Consider the following 24,341-nt stretch of genomic DNA (forward strand, 5'->3'; position numbering starts at 1 on the left):
TTCCCTGACCTCCTTGGCTATATTAAAAATCTCTTACCATAAAGCCCTTATGATAAGATATACCTCTATATTACAGCCATTGTCACAGTTGCAATTATACATTTCTTGTGGAAATTAAGCAATTAATGTCTGCTTCCCTGACTACACTCTAAGTTTCATGAGGTACAGCACCAGCTTTACAGCTTGACACCTCCAGCACTAAGCATAGGGCCAAGCGCAATGCAAGCACTCGAGAATTATTATTACCTATTTTTGATGGGTTATTGAATAAATGTCTGCCTGAAAACATACACAACTATGTCCCCTTGAAATCTGTAAAGAAAAACTGGAGAACAGCTGGTAATATTATTCTTCGATGTGTCTCCCACCCAACTACAGAACTTGCATAAAAACTTTATCGATGACATTGGAGAGAGTACTTGATTTTAACATACATTTTTCTCTTTCTACTGAATTTATTGAAAAGATAAAAATCCATCCCAGTTGCCGCTGAATGCACCAATGTCACCATTAGAGAAAACTCCCAGGAAATGAACACTCCACTCAGGAAAGCAAAGAAATGCATAGAGAGAACAGAATGACGCTTGATGAAATCTTTTGAGGACCAGACTCAACTGTACTTGAGGAAATTTCTACCCTTATATTTTTTTAATTACATGAACCAGTAATTGCCACCATGTTTTTCTGAAACAAGTTTGCAATGGACTTATCTCATTGGCAAATAAAGAGTTTTCAGTTAATCACTATATATTTATATCGTGTTCTTGGCCATATATTCACACCTATCATTTAATTCTCAAAATAAAAGCGTGAGGTATGTAAGGCATATGTAATTTTCATTTGATAGATGACATCATCAAGATGACAACAGAAGGTACATATTAGAAGAATTTAAAACATGAGATGTATATGCCCTCCAGGTCAGCTAAAATAGTCATAAAGATATAACGGAGACATGAATCAAGTAATTGATAACTAATTGCATATGAGATGTGAAGAAAGAAACACAACAAGATTTTAAGAAAAGAAAAATGATGGTAGCCTTACTTGAATATGGAAGTTAGAAAAAATTGAGAAGTTAAGGGGACCAGAAGAGATTTCTAATTGGTTTTAGACATACAGGTTGAACATTCCAAATCTGAAAAGTGAAATGCCTCAAAATCCAAAATTTTTGGAGTGTCAGCATGATGATCAAAGCAAATGCTCACTGGAGTATTTCGAGTTTCAGATTTTCGGATTTGGGAAGCTTAACTGATATAATGCAAATATTATACGATATGAAAAAAATCTGAAATTCAAAACACTTCTGGTCCCTAGCATTTCAGATAAGGGATGCAAAACCTGTATGAGACTCTCAGTCTGATCAACAACTTTAAATATTAGTCTTGCATTCAGAAGCACCTTCAGGAAAAAAATAATACTAATATATCTATAAGTTATCCATATGTTGATAGCTGAATCTATGGAAAGCACAAAATAATTAGCACTTTATACATTATTAGATTTCAGATCCTTTACCAACATCATTTCACATAATACAATAAGAGTGGTGATATCACCCTAATTGATAGATGAGGAAAGTTTTATACACATATAGCAGGAAAACATATTTGAGCTTTCTAATATAATTCAATTGACAAACAAATGTAATGTTCCTTCTATTAGATAAAAGATGGCTTTTGGAACCTAAAAATTAGACTATATTAAGAGCGGTTAATTTGTTTTCACTTTTAGATTGTATTGAAACTGGATTACAATCATTACTTTCTGAATTGGATACAGTTTCTCTCCTCTGTAATGAGAATATTAATACCAAATATCTTCATGCGATCAAATACATACATTGCTCCATTTGAATTCAACATTATCAAATGTAACATTAAGGATTTTACAAAGACTACCAAACATGATCATATTCCACAAAACTCTGTCTTTAAGAGCTTATTTTCCCATAGAAAGACATGCAAGAAGCAAAATATAATACAATGTAATACAATGGAGAATGTACCCAAAATAATTAAAATTAAAATATTTTAAATATCTTGCCCCTAAAAAAAAAAAGTTGCATCAATGTATATCCCAGCTGTTCATGTGGTGGTCAGCATATAATCCTTGGTAGCTTCTTATATCACATAGTTTTCAATCTGAGACCTTAAATCAGGCATGGTACTATTTTCTTTGAAAAATCATCAAGAGGTTTTTCCTTCTCATTTATTTAATGTATAACTAGAAACAAACCTAGTTTATTTAATATTTCAAGTCTATGTATCTTATATTTGTTACCAGGAATTTAAGTCTCTTTGGCCATTATAAGAATAAAACTTCATAATTTATTTAATATAAGATCAAATTTAAATTTATATGAAACCTTGAACTGTTTAAATACCAAAAATATGGAAACATTAAATCATGTAAATTTTTAATTTGTGGTGATTTAAAGAAAATATTTAAAAATAGTAACATTTTCCTTATAAAAATGCAAACCAACTTTAGGCTCAAAATTTTCTAATAAAAACTGATTCTATTTTAGACCATTAAAGCCTAAAACTATATAATAAGCACTCCAAAAACAGTGTATCCACAATCACAGTCTTAAGGAAATAAAGCACATCAGACTACTTACCCGAGTCCTTAAGATAAGTTACCGAAATGAAACTTGAATGAAAAATGGTTCAAACACATGAAATTAGGAGACACAGGAGTTATTCATTAAGACAAAAGGAAACAGATTGATTTTTAAAAATGTAAAAAATTTATTTCTTCTCTTTTTATACTACTATTAGCACATTTATTATAACTCACAATTTATGAGCAATATAATTCTGATCAGTTATCTAATTGATTTTACAAGGCCCTGAAAAATTAAATGAACAACTTACTGTTTAGAAGGCTCAGGAAATTTTGGTTCTTCTCTTTTCTTCATTTCTATTGTCGGTTCCATAGGAGTGAGAACTACAGCAGCACATGAGACTACAGAATGGTATGAATCCTCCCGGCAAACTGTTTTTTAAAAAAATTAATTGTAAATGTCAAAATTATTTATGGGCTCTCCTCACTTATCCTTTTTCCCTCTTCTATTTTCAGTCAAATAAAAGATAAAATTCAATCAAAGCATTAATTATTAAATTATCCTTAAATATCACTTTCCGCTCTAAGTCTTTCCACTCACACTCACTAGCTGTATAACCTTGGGCAATTTTTCTTTATTTTTAAGCCCACAGCAGAAACACTTTATAGCCTCTTTTTAAAAAAGCTTTTCATTGGAGAATGAAAAGTGTACAAGCCATACCTTTATAGTAAAATGAAATCTTTGCAACATGAACACACCTGCTTAAAATCAGTATCAAGATCAATAAATAGTACATCACCAGCATCCTAAAACTTCTGGTACCTCTTCCCAAACTGTAGCTTCAAAACTTAGCTATTATTATCACATATATTACCATAGATAAATTGTGGCTATTTTTGACCTTTATATATAAATAGGATCATATTCTTTTGAAAGCCTATTCTTTTATATGTATCTTATTTCATTCAATATATGTTTGTAAGATTCATCCATGTATGGCAGTATCTGTTTCATTCTTATAACTGTGTGGCTTTCCACTGAATTATTATATCACAATTTATTTGTATATTTTATTGGTAATGGACACAGGTTATTTCCAGTTTGGGCTATTTCAATTGTCTATAAGCATTCTTGTACTTTTTAATACATGTGCAAATATATTTGTATTAAAAAACTATATAGAAAACTGTAATTGTCTCTAAAATAAGTTCATATGTTTTATGCTGTGCTTTGGTAGAAACTGCCAAATGGTATTCTGAACTGACAGTATTAACTGTATTAATTTGCATGACCAACAACAAAGAATTTCAGTTGTTCCACATCCGCACCAACACGTGGTTTCACCAGTTTTTTCTTATTAAAATTTTAATATTGTATTAATTTTCTGTTGCTGTATAACAAATTAACACAAACTTAGCAGCTCAAAACAATACTCATTTATTTTCACAAAGTTCTGTAGATCAGCAGTCCAACTGGGCTCAACTGGGTTCTCTTATTAGGGTCTTACAAGGGCAACATTGAGGTGTCAGCCTGACAAGTCTCTCTTCTAGTGCCTCTGTGTGAAGAATTCACTTCTAAACTTATTCAGGTTGTTAGCAGAATCTACTTCCTTCCAGCAGTAGGACTCAAGTCTGCTTTACTGCGCTAGCTGCAGACCACTGTGAGCTCCCAGGACCACGGCCCACCCATCTCAGCTATGGAGAACATCCCTCACATCGAAGTCCTGTCATGCTTCAAATCTCTTGGATTTTTTTTTCTTTTCCTGCTACCAATTAGGAAAAGAAAGAAATAAACAAACAAACCCTCTCTGCCTTTAAAGGGTTCATATGATTAGGTTACAGACACCTGGATTATCTCCTTTCTGATTCACTCAAAAATCAACTTATTGATAACCTTAATTACATATGGAAAATCCCTTTTGTCACCTGATGTAACATAATCACAGTAGTGATGTCCTATCATCTTCCCAGTAAAGGGACTTAAACAATGGCTAGAGTTATGACATTTTAGAATTTTGCCTACCATAGCCATCCCTTTATAGAAGATCCCTTTATCCCTGTATAGTGGTATGGCATTGTAGCTTTAACTGATATACTCTTGATAACTAATGAAATCAAATACATACAGTATGTATTCAGTGTACAATTGAGTTGAATACAAACAAATGCTGCTATTCACTGAATGATTAAGAATTAAATGTTCATAATAATTTGAAGAACAAAGGGGTGGGGGGCAACAAATTAACCTCTTCTCCAGTGCAGAAAGAGGCAAATAATAAAGAGGAGAGCATACATTAATAAAAGAGAAGATAAAGATACAGGCCGGGCGCGGTGGCTCACGCTTGTAATCCTAGCACTCTGGGAGGCCGAGGCGGGCGGATTGCTCAAGGTCAGGAGTTCAAAACCAGCCTGAGCAAGACCCCGTCTCTACCATAAAAATAGAAAGAAATTAATTGGCCAACTAATATATATAATATAAAAATCAGCCGGGCATGGTGGCTCGTGCCTGTAGTCCCAGCTACTCGGGAGGCTGGGGCAGGAGGATCGCTTGAGCCCAGGAGTTTGAGGTTGCTGTGAGCTAGGCTGACACCACGGCACTCACTCTAGCCTGGGCAACAAAGCGAGACTCTGTCTCAAAAAAAAAAAAAAAAAAAAAAAAGATACAATGGGATATACAAATCAGCCAAAAAGTGTGGGGCCATGATCCCAAAGAGAAAGTGGTATCAGATACAAATCCAATGTTTTTCAGTTCCCCCCTTTAAAATATTTACTGAATTATTAATCTGGTCAAGGCTACAGTCTAAGATATAAAATAAATGGCTACTAAAAGCAGAGCTAAATTTAAAACAATCTTCTGGCACTCAAAAGATAAAAAATTAGTGTGTCAAGGAAGAAGGTTCATGATTGCTTCATTATCTCTCTAATGCCATGAAATAGATATTTGTTTGGTTTGTTTTTTTAATTTAACTTTCTCTACTTCCTCTGGGCATGAGCTTAGTGTCTATACTAAACAATTTCACCATATTTGGGAACAGAAAACTCTATTACATTTAAACTTCCACTGTTGCCTTAAATACTACTAATGAAAATATAGACTACGAGGAACATTATTGATTCATTCCTCTGGGATAATAATCATTTACTCATTAAATATTTTCGGAACTACTGGTGTGTTCTAAGATATTTCCTTTATAATAAGATTCTACTCTGGAGAAAAAAAAATCCCCTGACCCAAGTTTTCAATGAATCTTTGATTTCCTCTTTGAGAGATACTTCTTAGATATTAGAATAATAAGCCTTTGACCAGGTCATTTATCTAGAAGTTTATGAGGGAAATTGGAGCTAAGTTACTTCTAAAAAGGAAAAGAGAAGTAAGCAGGGAAATAATGCTAACTAAGCCAAAAAAGTTGAAAAATAGAAGACATTTGTCTTTATACAAGGTACTTGGAGTATCATTATTTAATATTTATGATCTAGAAACAGAGCAATTGAAATTGTGCTCAAAAGTTCTGAAAGTAAAAAACAATATATAATTTAAGCGAATGAAAGAATAAGGCCCTTGTTATACAATAAAAGTAACAATTAATGGGCCTGCCTAATGATTTATCACTGAGAACGCCATGTTAAGGACTGAGCTTTTATATTTAGCTGAAATTAAATTACATGCAAGTTTTAATATCTTTAAATTTCATTTATTACAAGAAGAGATTTAGAATAATAAATGCAAATTAGGCAAATAAGTAATAGAGAAGTTATAACTTCAAATAAGATGAAATGGAGCAATAAATGGGAATGCTAACTTTTTAAAACAAAGATCCTGCCTAGGCTGTCCTTCAGTTTCAGGCAAAATGGAAGAAATAAAAGAAACTTAGCAAGCTGTCACTGAAAAGAGACAGAATTTCTCTGGCCACAGAAGTAGTTGATATTTATGTGATCACGATATTCTGACAAATGATATTCTTCAAAACCAAAGCCCCACTTAAAAAGTGAATCAGAATCTTACAGCATTAATACAATGGCCATGACATAAACTACTCTTTGGAGCAATTTAGTTACCACACAAGATGTTGAATATTACACAAATGTACAAATTACTTTGGGAGAATGATATGAATATTACTAACTAAAGGAGAAAATATTATATTTCCCATTAAAATAAACCTTGATGATCCAGATTAAAAGGAAAATTCATCAAAAAGACCTCCAAAGTTAGTGGGGCTTAAACATTTGCTTTATAAGGAAAGATCATAAACTTTTACTGCTCTTGAGCATTTTAATAAAGAATATGGATATCAGTGGGAACCAGGGAAACCTATATTTTAAAATGATATTTATTTAATATCCCTGACACACCTCTTACAAATTCCTATTTAAGACACAGAAAAATTTAATATTCGTGAAACAAATAGCTAAATTATTGCTAGACTCTGAAAGAAAATTAGACTATAAAAAATCAATGGAAATAAAGTGAGAATCATTATTGTTAGCCAACATAATTCTCTACCTTATTACCTCATTAATAAGGCAATGAGTACATTTTTTAAACATGTTAGAGATATAAGAAGAAAACAATATACAAATTTTATGGGACATTATAAGTCCATGTTTTTCACATTTATAGAACTAAATAGACAAATTTTTAAAAAGAGAACTACAGTAAGATAATTTTATATGGTTTGCCAAATATATTGAACTTTATAAAAATAGGAATGAAAATGTTTCTCAAGATTGAGAAAGACTGTTTATTTACTACACCATAAAAAAATTAAGTGCATTTCAATACTTTCCTTTGGATAAAATATGATAAACCCTTAAATTACTGAAAGCACAAAGGTAGAATGTTTTATAGCCCAAAAAGTAGGAGAAATTACTAAATTATTAACTTAGGCTGTTAGAAAAAGAAAAACAAAACTGACCAAAAGAAATCAAGAGTAAAAACTTCAAACAAAAGAAATAACTTAACATAAACAAAAATATATACATTCAATAAATAATATTGGTACTAGCTTTTCAAAGGCCATATTAATTTGAAAAATGATTAATTCAAAGGACATTAAAACATTCAAAATTAGAGATGAGAAATGAGACATAAACACACTACCTATACTTAAACTTTAAATTCCAAATTTAAAAAGGAAATGTTATGTTCAAAGTCATACATTATACTAAATATTCAATGACATAGAGAACTTTTGAAAAATAATTTACTAAAATACTTAGAAAATTAATGGCCCAATTACTATGGAAAACAGTTAAAATAATAAATTATATCCAATGAAAACTAAAAATCAGTAAGATTTTCTGATATTAAATATAAATGTATTAAAATTATTACAGGAGTTAAAGTTTGGGTTACTTGACAACAGATTTCATTTTTGTTATGTTTTCATATTTTCCAAATTTCCCATAGTGATCTCTGACTTTCAAAAACAGAAAAGATAAAACATATGTCAAAATATAGTCATAAAACAGAGTAGATGAACAGATGTGTGGAATACTGACATTGGCTTGAAAATAGTGGAATTTCTTGAATTTCCTTCAGGAAAACTATTTTGTTGATTTAATTGAATTAAATTTCATTTCATTTTCTGAATGCCACTCCTCCTCCTCCCCCTCAAAAAGAAAGCTCTTTTAGAGAAGGTATCCTAAATGACTAATATAGTTGATTGTTCTACAATTGTTAAAAGAATGATACTCATTTCATAGATTCCCACAAATTAATGTGCTTAGATACTGGCATAGGCTTTTAGTTTTTAATCTAGGTGACTGAATCATAGTCAACATTGTAGGAACTCTGATTTGAGGTAAGGATAATTTCTGTACTTTCCAAACCACATCAAAAACTCAAATGGTTCACTATTCAGATTGAACTCTAAAAACAGAAAACTGCACCTTCAGGAAAAAGCAGAGAGTAAAACAAACAGAAATGCTCAACTTTCAATTACTCTATTATTTAATTATACGTATAAAGCTAGTTTAACAATGTACAGAAAATGTTATTCATTTTTAAATTTTAAAAAGGTGAATTTATGGAACAGCAATTATTATGTGACATAATGTATAGAACATGAGCCAGTGTGAAGGTATTTCCTATTCAAGTATGATTGCAGCATCCATCGGTTGAAAAATCAATACAGTTTTCACTATTACTTCTAAGTACAGATGCAAACAGCAAATTGAGACACTAACCTACAAAATTTTACATTTGCTCTTCTGTGAAAAGAATATTTGTTGTTAACGTATTGCACAAAGTGCAGAACATTCCATCATAAGCCTCTGTCAGAGGCCTGTCAGAGCAAGGCTGACTGGAAAATTAAAGTCCCTATTACTTTCAAGACAGATGAGGCTTTTTCGCCAAGATTGGGGTCACTAATCAGAACATTGTGAGAAGGTCACCTGTAGAACTACCAGAACTGTACCTAGAAGAAGTCAGTTGTCAGCAACCATCTCGTAATAAGAAAAGAATGATTCACACCTGTGAAACTGACAGTTAATTATGAGATTATACAAATACAGATTGAAAGAGGAGGACAAACATTAGATAGTTACAAGAATTACTTATCCTTAGATTTGGTTCTAAGTACTAGTCTCATTTATTCCTAGGTAGTTATAAATACATGAACACCAAAAATGACTGAACCTTGTAAGGGACCACTCAGTCAGAAATCTGCAAATGTTGGGGTAGAGTAGAAATCATTTTCAGGTTTAAAATTGAGTAGTCTCTACAAGACCTATAAAGCTTAAAAAAAAAAATTGAGTAGTCTGACTTTGTCATGTAACCTTTTATTACACCACAAAGAATATGCTATTACATCAAATGACCTTCCATTATTGCTGTATTCTCCCAAATATTTCTTTCAGATTCATAATACATTGAGATTCAAAAGCTAAACACTGAAATTTTAAATTACTCCTTTCCTCCAGTTTGCTATATCAAAATGATTTTATTTAATTACTAAACTTCTATTTTTGTTTGATTTTTTAATTTATAAAATCAACTTTAAAGCATTAAGAAAGCAGTATCTTTTACATTTTAATAAATTTGAAAAAAATGTCAAAGATTTATTAGGAAAGGCATTTTTCTCTTTCATGGAAAATTAAAACATTCAAATTACTAAAGATTCCTAGAGTTCAGTTACCTTATGAATAGTGTGTATTGATATTTTAAAAATACATATTTGATATATATGTATTTGTTATACTTGAGGTTATCACTTCAATTCACCAGAATAGCTTACTATCAATGAGGAAACTGTAACCTTAAAAGAAAAAAAACATTTACTTTGACTTGGTAGAGTGTTCACTTTTCCATTTACCTTTCTGACTATCTATAAGATTCATATATTTACCATGTAACTTTCCACAGATGAACCTTAACTTAGCAAAAAAGTAACTTATTTATTTAACAAACACTTAAGTAACATTACATGATAGACACAATACTGAGTACTAAGTACACATTTATAGTCACTGTACTGTCTTTACCCTACAGAAAAATTCTATAGCATAAGTACAGCTGTTATTCTCATTATACACAATTCAGGGTCACACAACCTGGGAGTAGCAAAACCAGAATTCACTCAATTTGCCTCTAGTTCCTGTGCTATTGAGCATACTTCCTCCTGATTCTTATTCAAATATATCAAGTCTTCTAAAGTAATAGAGTAAATTTAACAGTGTATCTTTTTCAATTGTTTCTATTCAATAATATTCCCGTATCCTAAGTCTTTATCCTAAGGAAACTATGTAACCATTAAGCAATTTGCCTCAGAATAGAACACACTCTGACACATCATACAAATGGTCTGCGTTCTAAGATCTGTCTTTCAAAATGACTCACAAAAACTCTACCTATTGTTCTCCTGGAGAATGAGTGGCAAGTAGCAAGATGAAACCTGATACATTTATCTGTGGCAAAGGAAGATACATAATTTAGAAAACATATATATATATATATATATATATATATATGTAATCAACTTCTGTTGTTTCTCTTTGTCCAGCATTGTTCTAGGTGCTTGATATATATACCAGTGAATATAAATGACAAAAATACGTGCTTTTGTATGATGTAGATCTATTGGAATAGATTCTCAAATCAAATTTACCTCTCTTTGCAGTTGTTTTCCCATCAGTAAAATATAAATAATATCTTGCACTTGGGTTGTTGTGATGATTAAATTAATTAATTCACGTAAAGTGCTTAGTATGATGTCAGGTAAATGGCAAGAGCTTTTAAAATATTACAAATGTTTAAAAATTACAAATGTTATTTGTAACTGGTTTTTATGGGATTTAATTTTTTTTTAAGAGATGGGGTCTCACTGTATTGCCCAGGTTGGGGTGCAGTGGCTACTCACAGGCATAATCATATTTGATACATTAACTTGGCTAGGCTACAGACCTCAGTTATTTATTCAAGCACGAATCCAAATGTTTCTGTGAAAGTATCTTCTATACATTAATAATTAGAGTTCATAATCAGTTGACTTTAAGCAAGAAATGTTAACCCAGATAATCTGGATGAGCCTGAGTCAATCAGTTAATAAAGGCTTAAGAGCAGAGCTGAGACTTCCTGGAGCTAAAAATAGCACTGTAGCCAAAACTTTCATCCTTCCCTACCTGAAGGTGGGCTCTACAGATTCTGGGTTTGCTGGCCAGTCCCTGCAATCACATAAGTCAACTTCTTGTTACATAAACAAATATAAACTTCTCTACATCTCCTACTGCTTCTCTTTCTCTGATTGATAAATCTACCAGTCAACAATATAAGACATTTTGGTATTCAATCCTAGTTTTGGGGAACCTCTAAATATTTCCTTTGAATTAACATTATTAATTCAGTGCTTAGACAAAGGATCTTGATGAAATAATATTAATCCAGAATTGAAAGGAGAATTAAAAAATAAGCAAATAAAACATAAGTCATTACATCATAACTATAAATAACACACATTGAACAAAAGCAGACACACACATTAATTCTTTATTAGCATTCACTAAACTATTAGATATCCAGGCACTTTATAGTATAGGTATTGGACTGATGAAGATAAAAGAGAAAATATTTGCCATGCACTAACTTCAAGTGTAGAGGGGGACAATACCATACAGGAAATGTAGTTACAGAAGCCATTCAGGTAGGGTAATCAGAGGGTTAGAACTGCTGCTGTCTTGTTCAATCCTGTTGCATAGCACGATGCCAGGCATAAAGGAGGCACTCAATAATGCTTGTTAAATAAATGAGAGATTGAAAAAAATGAAGTGATGCATTGGGGAAAAGAAAGGATGCTAGCCAAGCATAGGAAAGAGTGTGCTAAAAGGCCATGAGATATGAGAAAATGTTATATATTTTGAGAAATGCAAATAATTCAGTGTGGCTGAGTCCTGGACAAGACACAAGACAGTTGAGGAAGACTGAGCTGGAGACACAAGTTATTGCCATTATCTTAAGGACCTGCTAAATAACCCTTCAACATTAGTATCTGATCTTGAAGTTAATGAGGATTGATATCAATCATTAAACAAATGGCAACATGATAAGCTTTATATTAAAAATAGCCTGGGCAATGTCTATAGGAACAAGATCAGGTGAGACCATGACAACACTACTGAAACAAAGGAAGTGAGAAAGGGTGAAAATTTTATCTTATCTTATTGGAAGCAGTAGTGTACTGGAAAAGAAGAAAAAGTCAAGTCAGAGTATTCAGAAATGTTAACACTTCTCTTTCAAATCCATAGTCCCTGTCTGTACGTACTTGATTCTTTTATTAAGATGAAATACAAGGCCGTACTTGATTCTTTTATTAAGATGAAATACAAGGCCAGGCGTGATGGCTCACGCCTATAATCCTAGCACTCTGGGAGGCCGAGGCGAGAGGATTGCTTGAGGTCAGGAGTTCGAAACCAGCCTGAGCAAGAGCGAGACCCCATCTCTACTATAAATAGAAAGAAATTAATGGGACAACTAATATATAGAAAAAATTAGCCAGGCATCGTGGTGCATGCCTGTAGTCCCAGCTACTTGGGAGGCTGAGGCAGCAGGATTGCTTGAGCCCAGGAGTTTGAGGTTGCTGTGAGCTAGGCTGACGCCAGGGCACTCACTCTAGCCAGGGCAACAAAGCAAGACTCTGTCTCAAAAAAAAAAAAAAAAAAAAAAAAGATGAAATACAATTCTCAGTATTACAATTCTCAGTACTATAAAATCAGAAAATAGAGTGAAAGTACAGATGGATGAGAGAGAAGAATTGGCCACAAAAAAGCAAAGACCTCCAAATTAATTAGAAGACAATTAAAATAGTAACAAATTTAAAAATAATTTATGCAACCCTATTGATCAAGGCCAATGTCACCTCAAGAATTTTTTTTAAAGATGTGAAGGAATTGCATAGAAACTGTTAATATTCTAAAGTAAAAACTTCTTAGAGGAAAAAAAAACAAAAATAGATGTGAAAATAACTATATCCTGGAAACTTGGACGAAAATATAAAATGTGAAAGAAAACATTAAATTTAGTCAGGTTTATCTCTCAAGATTCAAATTCTGGTACTTTTGTTGCTGTGCACCAATAGCAGCTCTGCATCGTGTAACACATGCTTGGATAGTTACCAGGTTTATTATAAAATTTTGTTCCTTGAAAGGGCATGTTTTTAACGATTTAATCTTGATTTTTTTTTCTTGCCTTAGATTTTGAATAGTTCTTTTCACAAACCTTTCATTGTGCAAATTTTTTTCTAAAATGAAATTGAAATCTCATGAGTGATAGTGAAAAATAGAAAAAGCTATGAATCCTGTTTGCAAGGTTACCTACTTTATTTTGGAATTCTTTATTAAAAGCATTTATTAGAACACTTTAGTATGTTTGGGGCAGGCACTGATGTATGTGTGGCACTAAAATGTAAGCTGAAATAGCCAATGGCTTCCTTGAATGTCAAACAGGAAACAAACATTTATAAAGCCCCTACTAACTACAGAGAAAGAAATTTATGGATAGGCCAGGCTCAGTGGCTCACGCCTGTAATCCTAGCACTCTAGGAGGCCGAGGTGGGCAGATTGCTCGAGGTCAGGAGTTCGAAACCAGCCTGAGCAAGAACGAGACCCCATCTCTACTATAAATAGAAAGAAATTAATTGGCTAACTAATATATATAGAAAAAATTAGCCGAGCATGGTGGCTCATGCCTGCAGTCCCAGCTACTCGAGAGGCTGAGACAGGAGGATTGCTTGAGCCCAGGAGTTTGAGGTTGCTGTGAGCTAGGCTGATACCTTGGCACTCACTCTAGCCTGTGCAACAAATTGAGACTCTGTCTCAAAAAAAAAAAAATTATGGATAAAGTGATATTTTATTTTAATAAACAGAAAATATTATGTGACAGCTATTATGGGTTGAATTGTGTCTACCCCAAAATTCATTTGTTGAAGTCTTAATTCCCAGTACCTCATAATTTGAGTACATTTGGAGATAGGGTCTTTAAAGAGATAACTGAGTTAAAAATGAGGCCATTAGGGTGGGCCCTAAACCAATATGACTGGTGTCCTTATAATAACAAGAGATTAAGAATCAGACACACATAGTGGAAAGAACATGGGAAGACACAGAGATAAGTTAAAAAGAAAGGCCTCAGAAGAAATCAACCTTCCTAACACCTTGAATTTAAACTTCCAGCCTCCAGAACTTGAGAAAACAAATTTTTATTGTTTAAGCTACCCACACTGTGATACTTTGTTATGGCAGCCCTAACAAACAAATACAATGATAATTTTAAGGGAAAGACTAAATACTTACTTTTACTAATATTAATAATTTAATACAAGGATCTTAGAGTTTTAGTCCAAACTCCCACCTAATGACTGAATCTATATTGTTCCTACTACTATCCTCTCCCCTTCCAAATATCTCTGGCATTTAGGGCATGCTTCAATACATTTAAGGCTAGAAAGTTTATTACCTTGTCATTATGGTTTCCTTCTTCCAAATGTGACTTAAGCTTTTAGTGTATTTAAAACTAGATTGTATAGAGTTGTATGTATTTGTGTGTGAAAATATATGTATGCGTATATGTATTTTACACATATAATACTGTATAATATATTTTATGTAGCATATATATCACTACATGTTATAAACACATATATATATACACATTTTATATACACATGTAATATAGACAGCATCAGATAGAATAGAATCAATAAAAATTATTATCTCTTTCTGATAAATTAGATATTAAAAACTTTATCAGATGAGATGGGACGTATTCCTTAATACTTGCACCCCCATAATATGCTAAAATAAATATATATATATATATATATAAAGATGAGAGATTATAATAAAAACACTCTTTTAAATGTTAAAAAATAAAAGTAAATAAATAAAAATTTTATCAGCATTTCTTCATCGGCACAGTCACCACTTAGAGCACAAGACCCTATGTTAGGTGTTCTCCAAGCTTCCATAGAAAGCTAAGTATAGGAGCTTTAGCAGCACAGGAGGTCTGTGAAGCCTATCAGTGACACAAATTCCATACATAATATCAGAATGGCATCATCATCTGTGGTCCACTACTTCTGAGTAATTCATGTAGAAGGTATATACCTTGTTCATCAGAACTTTCCATTCTGACACTGGCAGAATCGTCATGACTCGTTGTGGAGATCATATTCTCCAAAGATGGCTGCACCAATATATACCCCATCCTGCTTGTTTCTGACGTTCCTCCTGAGTGGCAGGGTCTCCCTTTGAAGCTGTGGGGACCTCTGCGATTGCCTTGACTAAAACAATGTGGTGGAAGTGCACCGTGTGGCTTTCAAGGCTAGGTCCGTAAGAAACTGAGCCTTCTTTCTGCCTCTCTCTCGAGACACTTGCTGCTGGGATCCAGCCGGCATGCTGTGAGAAAGCCAGATCCCAATGAAAGTTCTGTCCTTGACAGTCCATCAAGGCCCTCAGCTGGCAGCCATCAAAAGGCACCAAGAACGTGAGTGAAATAGCTTTGTCTTCTAGCTGAGGCCTAACACACCAGAGAGCTGAGGAAAATTTACCATGCTGCACCCTGTTTGAAATCCTGACACCAAAATTATAAAAGATGAATCGTGTTTAAAGCAACTATGTTATAGGAAAATCTGTTATGCAGCAAGAAACAATATACTTGTAAAAAGCATTTATAATTAACAAAACAAATATATTCTGACCCCACTGAACAGATTTTCATTAAATTTTTTTACCTAAATGATACAAGAAAAAAATTTTTGACGTAAGTGCCACAAAGACTTGACAACATGTTATGTGCACAGGGAGTTTATAGAACTGATAGTTAAAATTCTCACTCAGCAGTTGTCTACAGCTTCATACTATAGACATAGATAATAATAGAAGCAGCAAAGTGTATGTGTGTACACACATATATTTATATAGTCAATTCACCCAGAGGAAAAAAAAAAGCAGTCTGATAAATGTGCTGACTTTTCCAGTTACATTTCTAATTTCAAACTTAGCAAGCACCCTGGAGCTATCCTTGGAGCAATTTGGCTATAGCAAGTACAAACAAATAAGCATCTGCTCTCCACTCAAAACAATACCTTATGAATTGTCCAAGCATAAGATGAAATCATAGTTGCTATGGGAAAACAACAGTCTTGGAAAACATACATGACAAGGCCTATATTATTTAAATAATGCTTAACCTAAGATTGCTTTAATCTGATCTCCTAGAATCTAGAATACCAAAAAATTTAAGAAAATAAAAAGGAAGAGAAAATGTATTTACTATTGATTAAGTGGTAGTGGATCATTATAAAGGTCTTCATCCTTGTCCACATATTGAGTAGGTGGAGGAAGAGGAGGAAGAGGAAGGGTTGGTCTTGCTGTGTCAGGGGTGGCAGAGGCAGAAGAAGTGGAGGAGGTGGAAGGGAGGCAGGATAGGCAGGCACACTCTGTATGACTTTTATTGAGAAAATCTGCATATAAGTGGACCCATGAAGTTCAAACCAGTGTTGTCCAACGGTCAACCATATTTATATTTTTCCTTAAGATATCTCCTTTTACTTCAAACATAATATACAGCCAATATTATCATATGAAAAATAAATCTCCCTATCCTCTCCTCCCCTCCCCCTTTCCTCTCCCTCTACCTTTTCTGTGCCCCCTCCTTACACTAGTTCTTGGACTGACCAGAATAAAAAGAACAAGCATGAAATTAATTATAAATCTTTGTTGGATAAATTGCATTAGACATATCAAGGATCTCCCTCAGGTTACAAGACATAATTGATTAGTTCTGCAGTACTGACAGTTATTCAGTAGGCTCCACTTTGCAGAAGTATGAGGAGTCACATAATCTACATAACATTCATCCTCATTCATTTAACTTCTTTTCTTATTAACGTTTACTTAACTTCTTAACTTTTAAGAAGTTAAATAAATTATTCAATTGTCTCCTTAAAAAACACTCACTCTTCAGAATTTTATGTATGAATTACATATCATAAAGAAATGTGCAAAGTGTATAGCTTGAAATGATTTAAGTAACACAAAGAACTCAAAAATACTGCCACTAATGCTCCTAGTTTGCTCACCCCTTGCTATCATTGGAATAGATCCTAAATTGCCAAAAATACCACTTGTCTTCCCTTTGACTTCTTCTATCCCACCTCATATGAAATATTTGGTGAAAAGTGGGAAGTGCTATTGTATAGGTTAACAGGGCCAAATTATTCTGAATGGTAAATATCAAGACAAGTTGCTGGTATTTCATCCTGTAGACCACAAGTTCTCAATTCATAAATAAATACTACATTTCCAGAGGAGCTAATCCTGAGTAATATTTGCTGCCAGTTCAATGAGTAAAATAAAAGACTACAGAAATACATAGTCAGGCAAGATATACAGCAACACTGTGTGCATTCAACCAAATATGACAAGGAACTATAACAGCCCAATATTCCCACAGGAATACCATACAATCTAAAAGGGAAGGGGAAAAGAAAAAAAACAATGATAACACCAACAATATTAAACTTCTCTTGATTTCTTTTAGGTCTCTCCCCAAAGGGCTAGTTATTGAAAGGACACTAACTTTTCAGAGTTTGCTAAATCTCTAAATTCTGAAGGATCATCTCCTACATAAAAACTAGCCCTTTCTTAAAGCCCCACTAGCCTTCCTGGATCGTATAGAAGTTATGTCTACATTTTATGTCACTACAGTGTACAGTAATTATGTATGAACATCCAAATAAGACATGAGCATAATTTAATTCATATCCCAGGTTGAACCGAAGATTCCCAGTTGACGAAGATCTTGAGATAATTACTGTAATCACAAACATTTCCTTAAACATTCGCTGAAATACCATTTCCAAAAATCTGCTGATCTCTTCCTGGAGAAAGCATCGCTCTTTGAAAAGCTCTTTAGTATGACTGGTTAGTATTCAAATCCTTTGACATGAGAAATAATTTGTATGGAACCATGAAGCTGCAGAGTCTTGGTATGAAAACAAGGCTAGGAAACTAACTATGCCTTGGATAATCCCGTTTCATGAGATGTGTGTGCTGAGTTCTCACTGACATCCTGAAGTTGAAGACCTAATACCTCTTTCCACAGTCTTGCTCTTTCAAGACAAGGAGCCTAAGTCTTTCTCATAATTTTTCTATGTACAGTTTCATAAATGACTAGTCTGTACACTTATTTTTTTCCTTAAAGGATGACTTTTATCTGTAATGATCATTAGTTATCAGCTTCAAAATGAATAACAAGTGTCTATAAATATCAGTGTCGAACTGCACTGCTAGATTCCAATATTATAAATGGCATGCATTCATTGTAAATTATATTTGTAAAACCTGAGAAACCACTTAAAAAGACACGTGTTCTTTTTCTTATTCTCAGTTAAATGTTGGTTGAGTAACTATAGTTGCTCATAATTTTTCACCCTTTTGATAAAGATATTTTTCAAATATACATATACATAAAATATGAGTTTTTACTATTCAAATTCAAACTTTGATGTATAGACTATTTCCATCTTGGATTATCAATGCTATCTTTGTGACAACATGGGATATATTATTATCACAAAACATGGGACATATTATTAGCAGTAGCCAGCTACTAAATTCAAGAGCATAGATGCAAGGCATAAAGACACCTGGACCAACCATTGCTGGACCTTCCCAGGTTTGTCTCACACATACATTCACTCTGTAAGTCAAGCACTATCTTTCTAAATGGCATAATATCAATATAGATAATTGCCGTGGATTGAATTGTTCCCCCTACCCCAATTAACATGTTGAAGTGTTAATCCCCAATGTGATGGCATTTGGAGACAGGATCCTTGAAAGATAATTAGGTTTAGAGAAGGTCATGAGGGTTGGATCCTCACGATGGGATAAGTGCCCTGATAAGAAAAGACACCAGAGAGCTTGTTCTTTTTCTCCCACACCATGTGTGGGCACACCTGGCCAGGAAGAAAGCTTTCACCAGAAATGGATCATGCTGGATCTTGGAGTTCTAGCCTCCAGAACTATGAGAAAATAAATACCTATTGTTTAAGCCACTTGGTCTATGGTATTTTGTTATGCACAGCCTAACCTAAGACAATCATATAGGCAACTTTGGGGAATTTTTTGATATTAACAAAATTGTTTATAAGAATGGGCCATAAAACAAAAAAGAAGAAAAATTCCAAATATTCAGTTGCCTGGATTTTCTTGGTTTGAGGAAGCCTCTAAAAGAAAGTATGATTTTAAAATCATCTTCTTAGCCACGCACCCTCCCTGCCCCTCCCGCAACGCTCGATCCTGGGATCTCCCCCGGTTCACCTGCCTGCCAAGGCCCACAAGGAAGCCTTTGATGACACAGTGGAAGAACATGTAATCAACGAGGAGTACAAAATATGGAAAAAGAACAGCCCTTTTCTTTATGATTTGGTGATGACCCATGCTCTAGAGTGGCCCAGCTTAACTGCACAGTGGCTTCCAGATGTAACCAGACCAGAAGGGACAGATTTCAGCATTTATCGAATGGTCCTGGGGACACACACATCAGATGAACAAAACCACCTTGTGACAGCCAGTGTGCAGCTCCCTAACGATGATGCTCAGTTTGATGCGTCTCACTGTGACAGTGAGAAAGGAGAATCTGGAGGTCTTGGTTCTGTTAGTGGCAAAATTGAAATAGAAATCAAGATCAATCACGAAGGAGAAGTAAACAAGACCCGTTATATGCCCCAGAACCCTTGCATCACCGCAACAAAGACTCCCTCCAGTGATATCCTTGTTTTTGACTATACAAAAGATCCTTCTAAACCAGACCCTCCTGGAGAGTGCAACCCAGACTTACATCTCTGTGGACATCAGAAGGAAAGCTATGGGCTTTCTTGGAACCCAAATCTCAGTGGGCACTTACTTAGTGCTTCAGATGACCACACCATGAGACATCAGTGCTGTTCCAAAGGAAGGAAAAGTGGTGGATGCGAAGACCATCTTTCCAGGGCATACAGCAGTACTTGAAGATGTTTCCTGGCATCTGCTCCATGAGTCTCTGTTTGGCTCAGTTGCTAATGATCAGAAACTTATGATTTGAGATACTCGTTCAAACAATACTTCCAAACCAAGCCACTCAGTTGATGCCCACATTGCTGAAGTGAACTGCCTCTCTTTCAATCCTTATGGTGAGTTCATTCTTGCCACAGGATCAATTGACAAGACCGTGGCCTTGTGGGATCTAAGAAATCTGAAGCTTAAGTTGCATTCCTTTGAATCACATAAGGATGAAATATTCCAGGTTCAGTGGTCACCTCACAATGAGACTATTTTGGCTTCTAGTGGTACTGATCGGAGACTGAATGTCTGGGATTTAAGTAAAATTGGAGAGGAACGATCCCCAGAAGATGCAGAAGATGGGCTACCAGAGTTGTTGTTTATTCATGGTGGTCATACTGCCAAGATATCTGATTTCCCCTGGAATCCCAAGGAACCTTGGGTGATTTGTTCTGTATCAGAAGACAATATCATGCAAGTGTGGCAGATGACAGAGAATATTTATAATGATGAAGACCCTGAAGGAAGCGTGGATCCAGAAGGACAAGGGTCCTAGATATGTCTGCATTTCTTGTGATTTTTAGGCTCCCCTTTTTATCCTCTCAACTCTGATATTGATTAACACTGGTTTTGAGACACAGAGACTTTGTTCGGCTATCCCTCTATAATAGGTACCACCAACAATGCTATTAGCCCAAACAGTGGGAGTTTTCTAAATGTTAACTGGGGGACTTGATTCAGCAAAGCCACAGGCTCAAATTTTCTTCAGGAATTTTCTAGTAAAAAATCCCAGGTCTATAAGTAGCCACAGAAAGGGGAGTATTATGTGTGATTATTTTTCTTCTTATGCTATATCCCCAAGTTTTTCAGACTCATTTAAGTAAAGGCTAGAGTGAGTAAAGAATAGAGCCAAATGAGGTAGGTGTCTGAGCCATGAAGTATAAATATTGCAAGGTTTCATTTTTTTTTATTTAGGAAATAGGGGAGATTCAAGTCATAGATTCCTACTCTAGAATCTTCACATCTGACTTTCCAGGATGCACATTTTCCTATGTAGACCAGTCTCAGTTTCTTCAGTTAAAGTCAAAACTACACGTTCCTCTTTCTCCATATATTTTTGCTCATTAGTGTATTTCTTGAGCTGTTTTCATATTGTTTCTTTCCTTTCTGTGAAATGGGTTTTGTTTTGTTTTTTTAAACTTGGGACCACCAAGCTGTAAAGATATATGTTTTTACCTGACAGTTACCACAGGTAGACTGTCAAGTTGAGAAAAGTGAATCAATAACTTGTATTTGTTTTTAAAATTAAATTAATCCTTGATAAGAGTTGCTTTTTTTTTTTTTAGGAGTTAGTCTTTGACCACTAGTTTGATGCTATCTCCATTTTGGGTGACCTGTTTCACCAGCAGGCCTGTACTCTCCATGACTAACTGGGTAAGTGCTTAAAATGGAATAAATTGCCTTTCTACATAATTAATAAATAAATAAATAAATAAAATTATCTTCTTAAAGGATTCCTTGGATGATTTGAAAAACTTAAAACTATCTTGTTTAGATCCTCCAAAAACACAACTTGAATCTAACCAATGGCCTTTATCCCACGGTTATTCTTCCACCCTCTTGCTCCTTCATTATCTTGTGCTATATCTTTTCTGACCCATTACAAATTTTCTCCAGTCAGAAGAAAACCCTCAAAGCTAAATTGCCTCTTGAACTTAAAGCTTACCGAGAATAGGGCAAAGGGTCTTACTTTTAAGGAACTTAAATTTTAAGCCCTAGTCTCAGTATGAACTAAGGGTGATTAAGACTTTCTGAAGATCAGACAGAATAGAAAGATATTCACAGAGAAATTTAAATTATTTCAACTCTGTGAAAGTTGTCAGAATCAAAACAGAGTCATTTGTGTTAAAAAAAACCTGACCAATACAGCCAGGGACAGTCATGAAAGGAGGGTTCTCATGCATAAATGCCTGATAACAAGAACTATCACAAAAGATTGCAAAAAGCACAACCTTGCTCAAAGGCCACCACAATCACACACACACACACAGACACACACACACACACACACACACACACACACAAAATAATTCTGCAAGGACATCTGCCCAGCGACCGTTTTCCAACCTCAGACTGGCATCACATTTGTTACTGACCCTTGTAGTCAAAGATAATTATCTCAAAAAAAATTATGTAATCCTCCTCATTTTTCCTTTAAAAACCTTTGTCTACCTTTAGCTCCCTGAATACACACATCATTTACTATGGCATGTGTATTCCAATTACAATGCCCAAATCCTGAATAAATATTTCTTTTAGAAAGTCTCTATTATTTAGGTTGGCAGACAGATTAGAATGATATTCACAGAGAAATTTAAAATATTTCTAGGAAGATATAATCTAGTGTTCCTGGGTTCATATCAATTGGTTCATAAATTATTATCCCAAGAGAAAAATAAAAGCATGTGATTAACAAATAGAAAAGATCTTGAGCATGACATAATACTCCAAATTGCATAGAATAAAAAAGAAAGAGGTTTAGAAAATACGTACTGTGCAACAAGATGTTTTGGAGACAATCCCCAAACTCATCTCTGTGAACATAGATTGTACTTTAATCCAATCCAGCAAGCAAAAAAGAAAGGATTAGTCCACTGGAGACTTTAGGGACAGAAATCTTCCACATTAGACAGTATTCAGAGGCACATACTGAAGCAGAAGTTACCCTAGCTTGCCCTGTACATTTTTTTTAGTGAATGTCATTAAGCAGAATTAGGAGATATAGAAGCAAAATCCCTAAAGTAACATTTTTGAAAAGTCTTGGAACAGAGCAGAATACAACACAGAATAAACTGATCTCTAACTCTATTCTAACCAACCAGTATCAGGGTAGGGATATATTGGAAGTACAGCTTTTTGAAATGAATTAAAAATGCTTTTCAATTATTTAAAAAACTACTTAACTGTTAAATATATTAAGTTTTCTTATGACAATAACCAAAATAATATAGGAGTAAAATTAGAAATGCATAGTTTTACCACTAAGCTTTTTTTTATACAAAATGAATCATAGCATGCCAATTAAAAAAACCACAAATAGTGTAAAAACTTTTTTTCATTTCCAATGTTTATTTTGATCAATTCATTATTGCATTGTCTGCATTGTGCCATATAAAAATATAATTTTCATAATGATTCTGGACCAAAGTGCAGTGATGTTCTTTGACAATAAGTAGATAGATAGAACGATAATAGATATGATAGGAATCTGTAACTTTTTCTTTAACAATACCATCAATCTTGATTAAAGCCAATGATGGTGATCTACCATGAAATATCTTGTTTTCCTCCAATAAATCTTTGTGTATTTATTCGCATGTTTTAAATTAGACTTTATGATTTTTCAGTAAAATAAATTCATTTACCAGTATTTTATACAAATGCATAACTTAGCATTTCCTTTTGCTTTTTAAAATTTGTCTCTTGTCATTATTGCCTTGTTACAGTACTAATCTGTTTTTGGTTTCGGGTTTGTTTTGGCAAACTACCTTAACAATGCCATTTATAAGTCTGTACTCCTAGAGTATATAGAAATTGCTTAATGTTTGGCAGCATAAGAGCAAACATAAAGCTATAAAATAATGAATGAATTAGACTTTGAAAGATTCCAACTGATATATATGTGAAGACCCTTGAAATAAATGGTTCTGTTGATTATTTCACCATGTTAATACCAATGAATGTCTTGGTTTATGTCATATGTTTTGCTCTGAGAGCATTGCTATCTATCCCGTTACTCCTAACTTGAGAGTTAGGAGTAACATTTCCAAAATAGTGCAAAGGTTAAGTTTGGTTTCTTTAGAGAAATGAAAAATGCCACTGCTGAGTAATAAAAGAACTGATATTATAAAACAATACCTAATGTTTATTGACTTTTCTGTACCAAGCACAAAGGTAAGTTTTTTAAATGTGCTACTTCATCAACCTCACAATAACTTTTTCAGAAAAGTATTACTATTATTGTTATTATTATTACATTTACGGAACTGTAGAGATGTAATTAAAATGTTTATGCAGCTATTAAATGCCTAATACAACACTTTAAACCAAGTCTCTCTGATCTCAAAGTCCATATTTTTATGTATTGTTGATAAAAATTCAGATTGCAATTATCCAAAGTAGACATCTAGCCATTTGAGATCCAAGTATCATTTCATTTATACTAATATTATAAT

General features: G+C 33.8%; 1 protein-coding gene and 1 pseudogene across 3 annotated transcripts in view; one reads left to right on the plus strand and one right to left on the minus strand.

Moving 5' to 3' along the window:
• Positions 1 to 24,341, minus strand: part of CCSER1 (coiled-coil serine rich protein 1) — an 899,545-nt gene that overhangs the window by 682,676 nt on the left and 192,528 nt on the right. For all 3 annotated transcript variants that reach the window (XM_012774012.2, XM_075998660.1, XM_012774018.2), the window contains exon 5: positions 2,880 to 3,000. In XM_012774012.2, coding sequence (XP_012629466.2) covers positions 2,880 to 3,000 — 121 coding nt within the window. The remainder of the gene's footprint in view (positions 1 to 2,879; positions 3,001 to 24,341) is intronic.
• Positions 19,429 to 20,740, plus strand: LOC105876346 (histone-binding protein RBBP4 pseudogene; annotated as a pseudogene).

The sequence above is a fragment of the Microcebus murinus genome, chromosome 29 (genome assembly GCF_040939455.1).
Source record: "Microcebus murinus isolate Inina chromosome 29, M.murinus_Inina_mat1.0, whole genome shotgun sequence".
NCBI classification, from domain to species: domain Eukaryota; kingdom Metazoa; phylum Chordata; class Mammalia; order Primates; family Cheirogaleidae; genus Microcebus; species Microcebus murinus.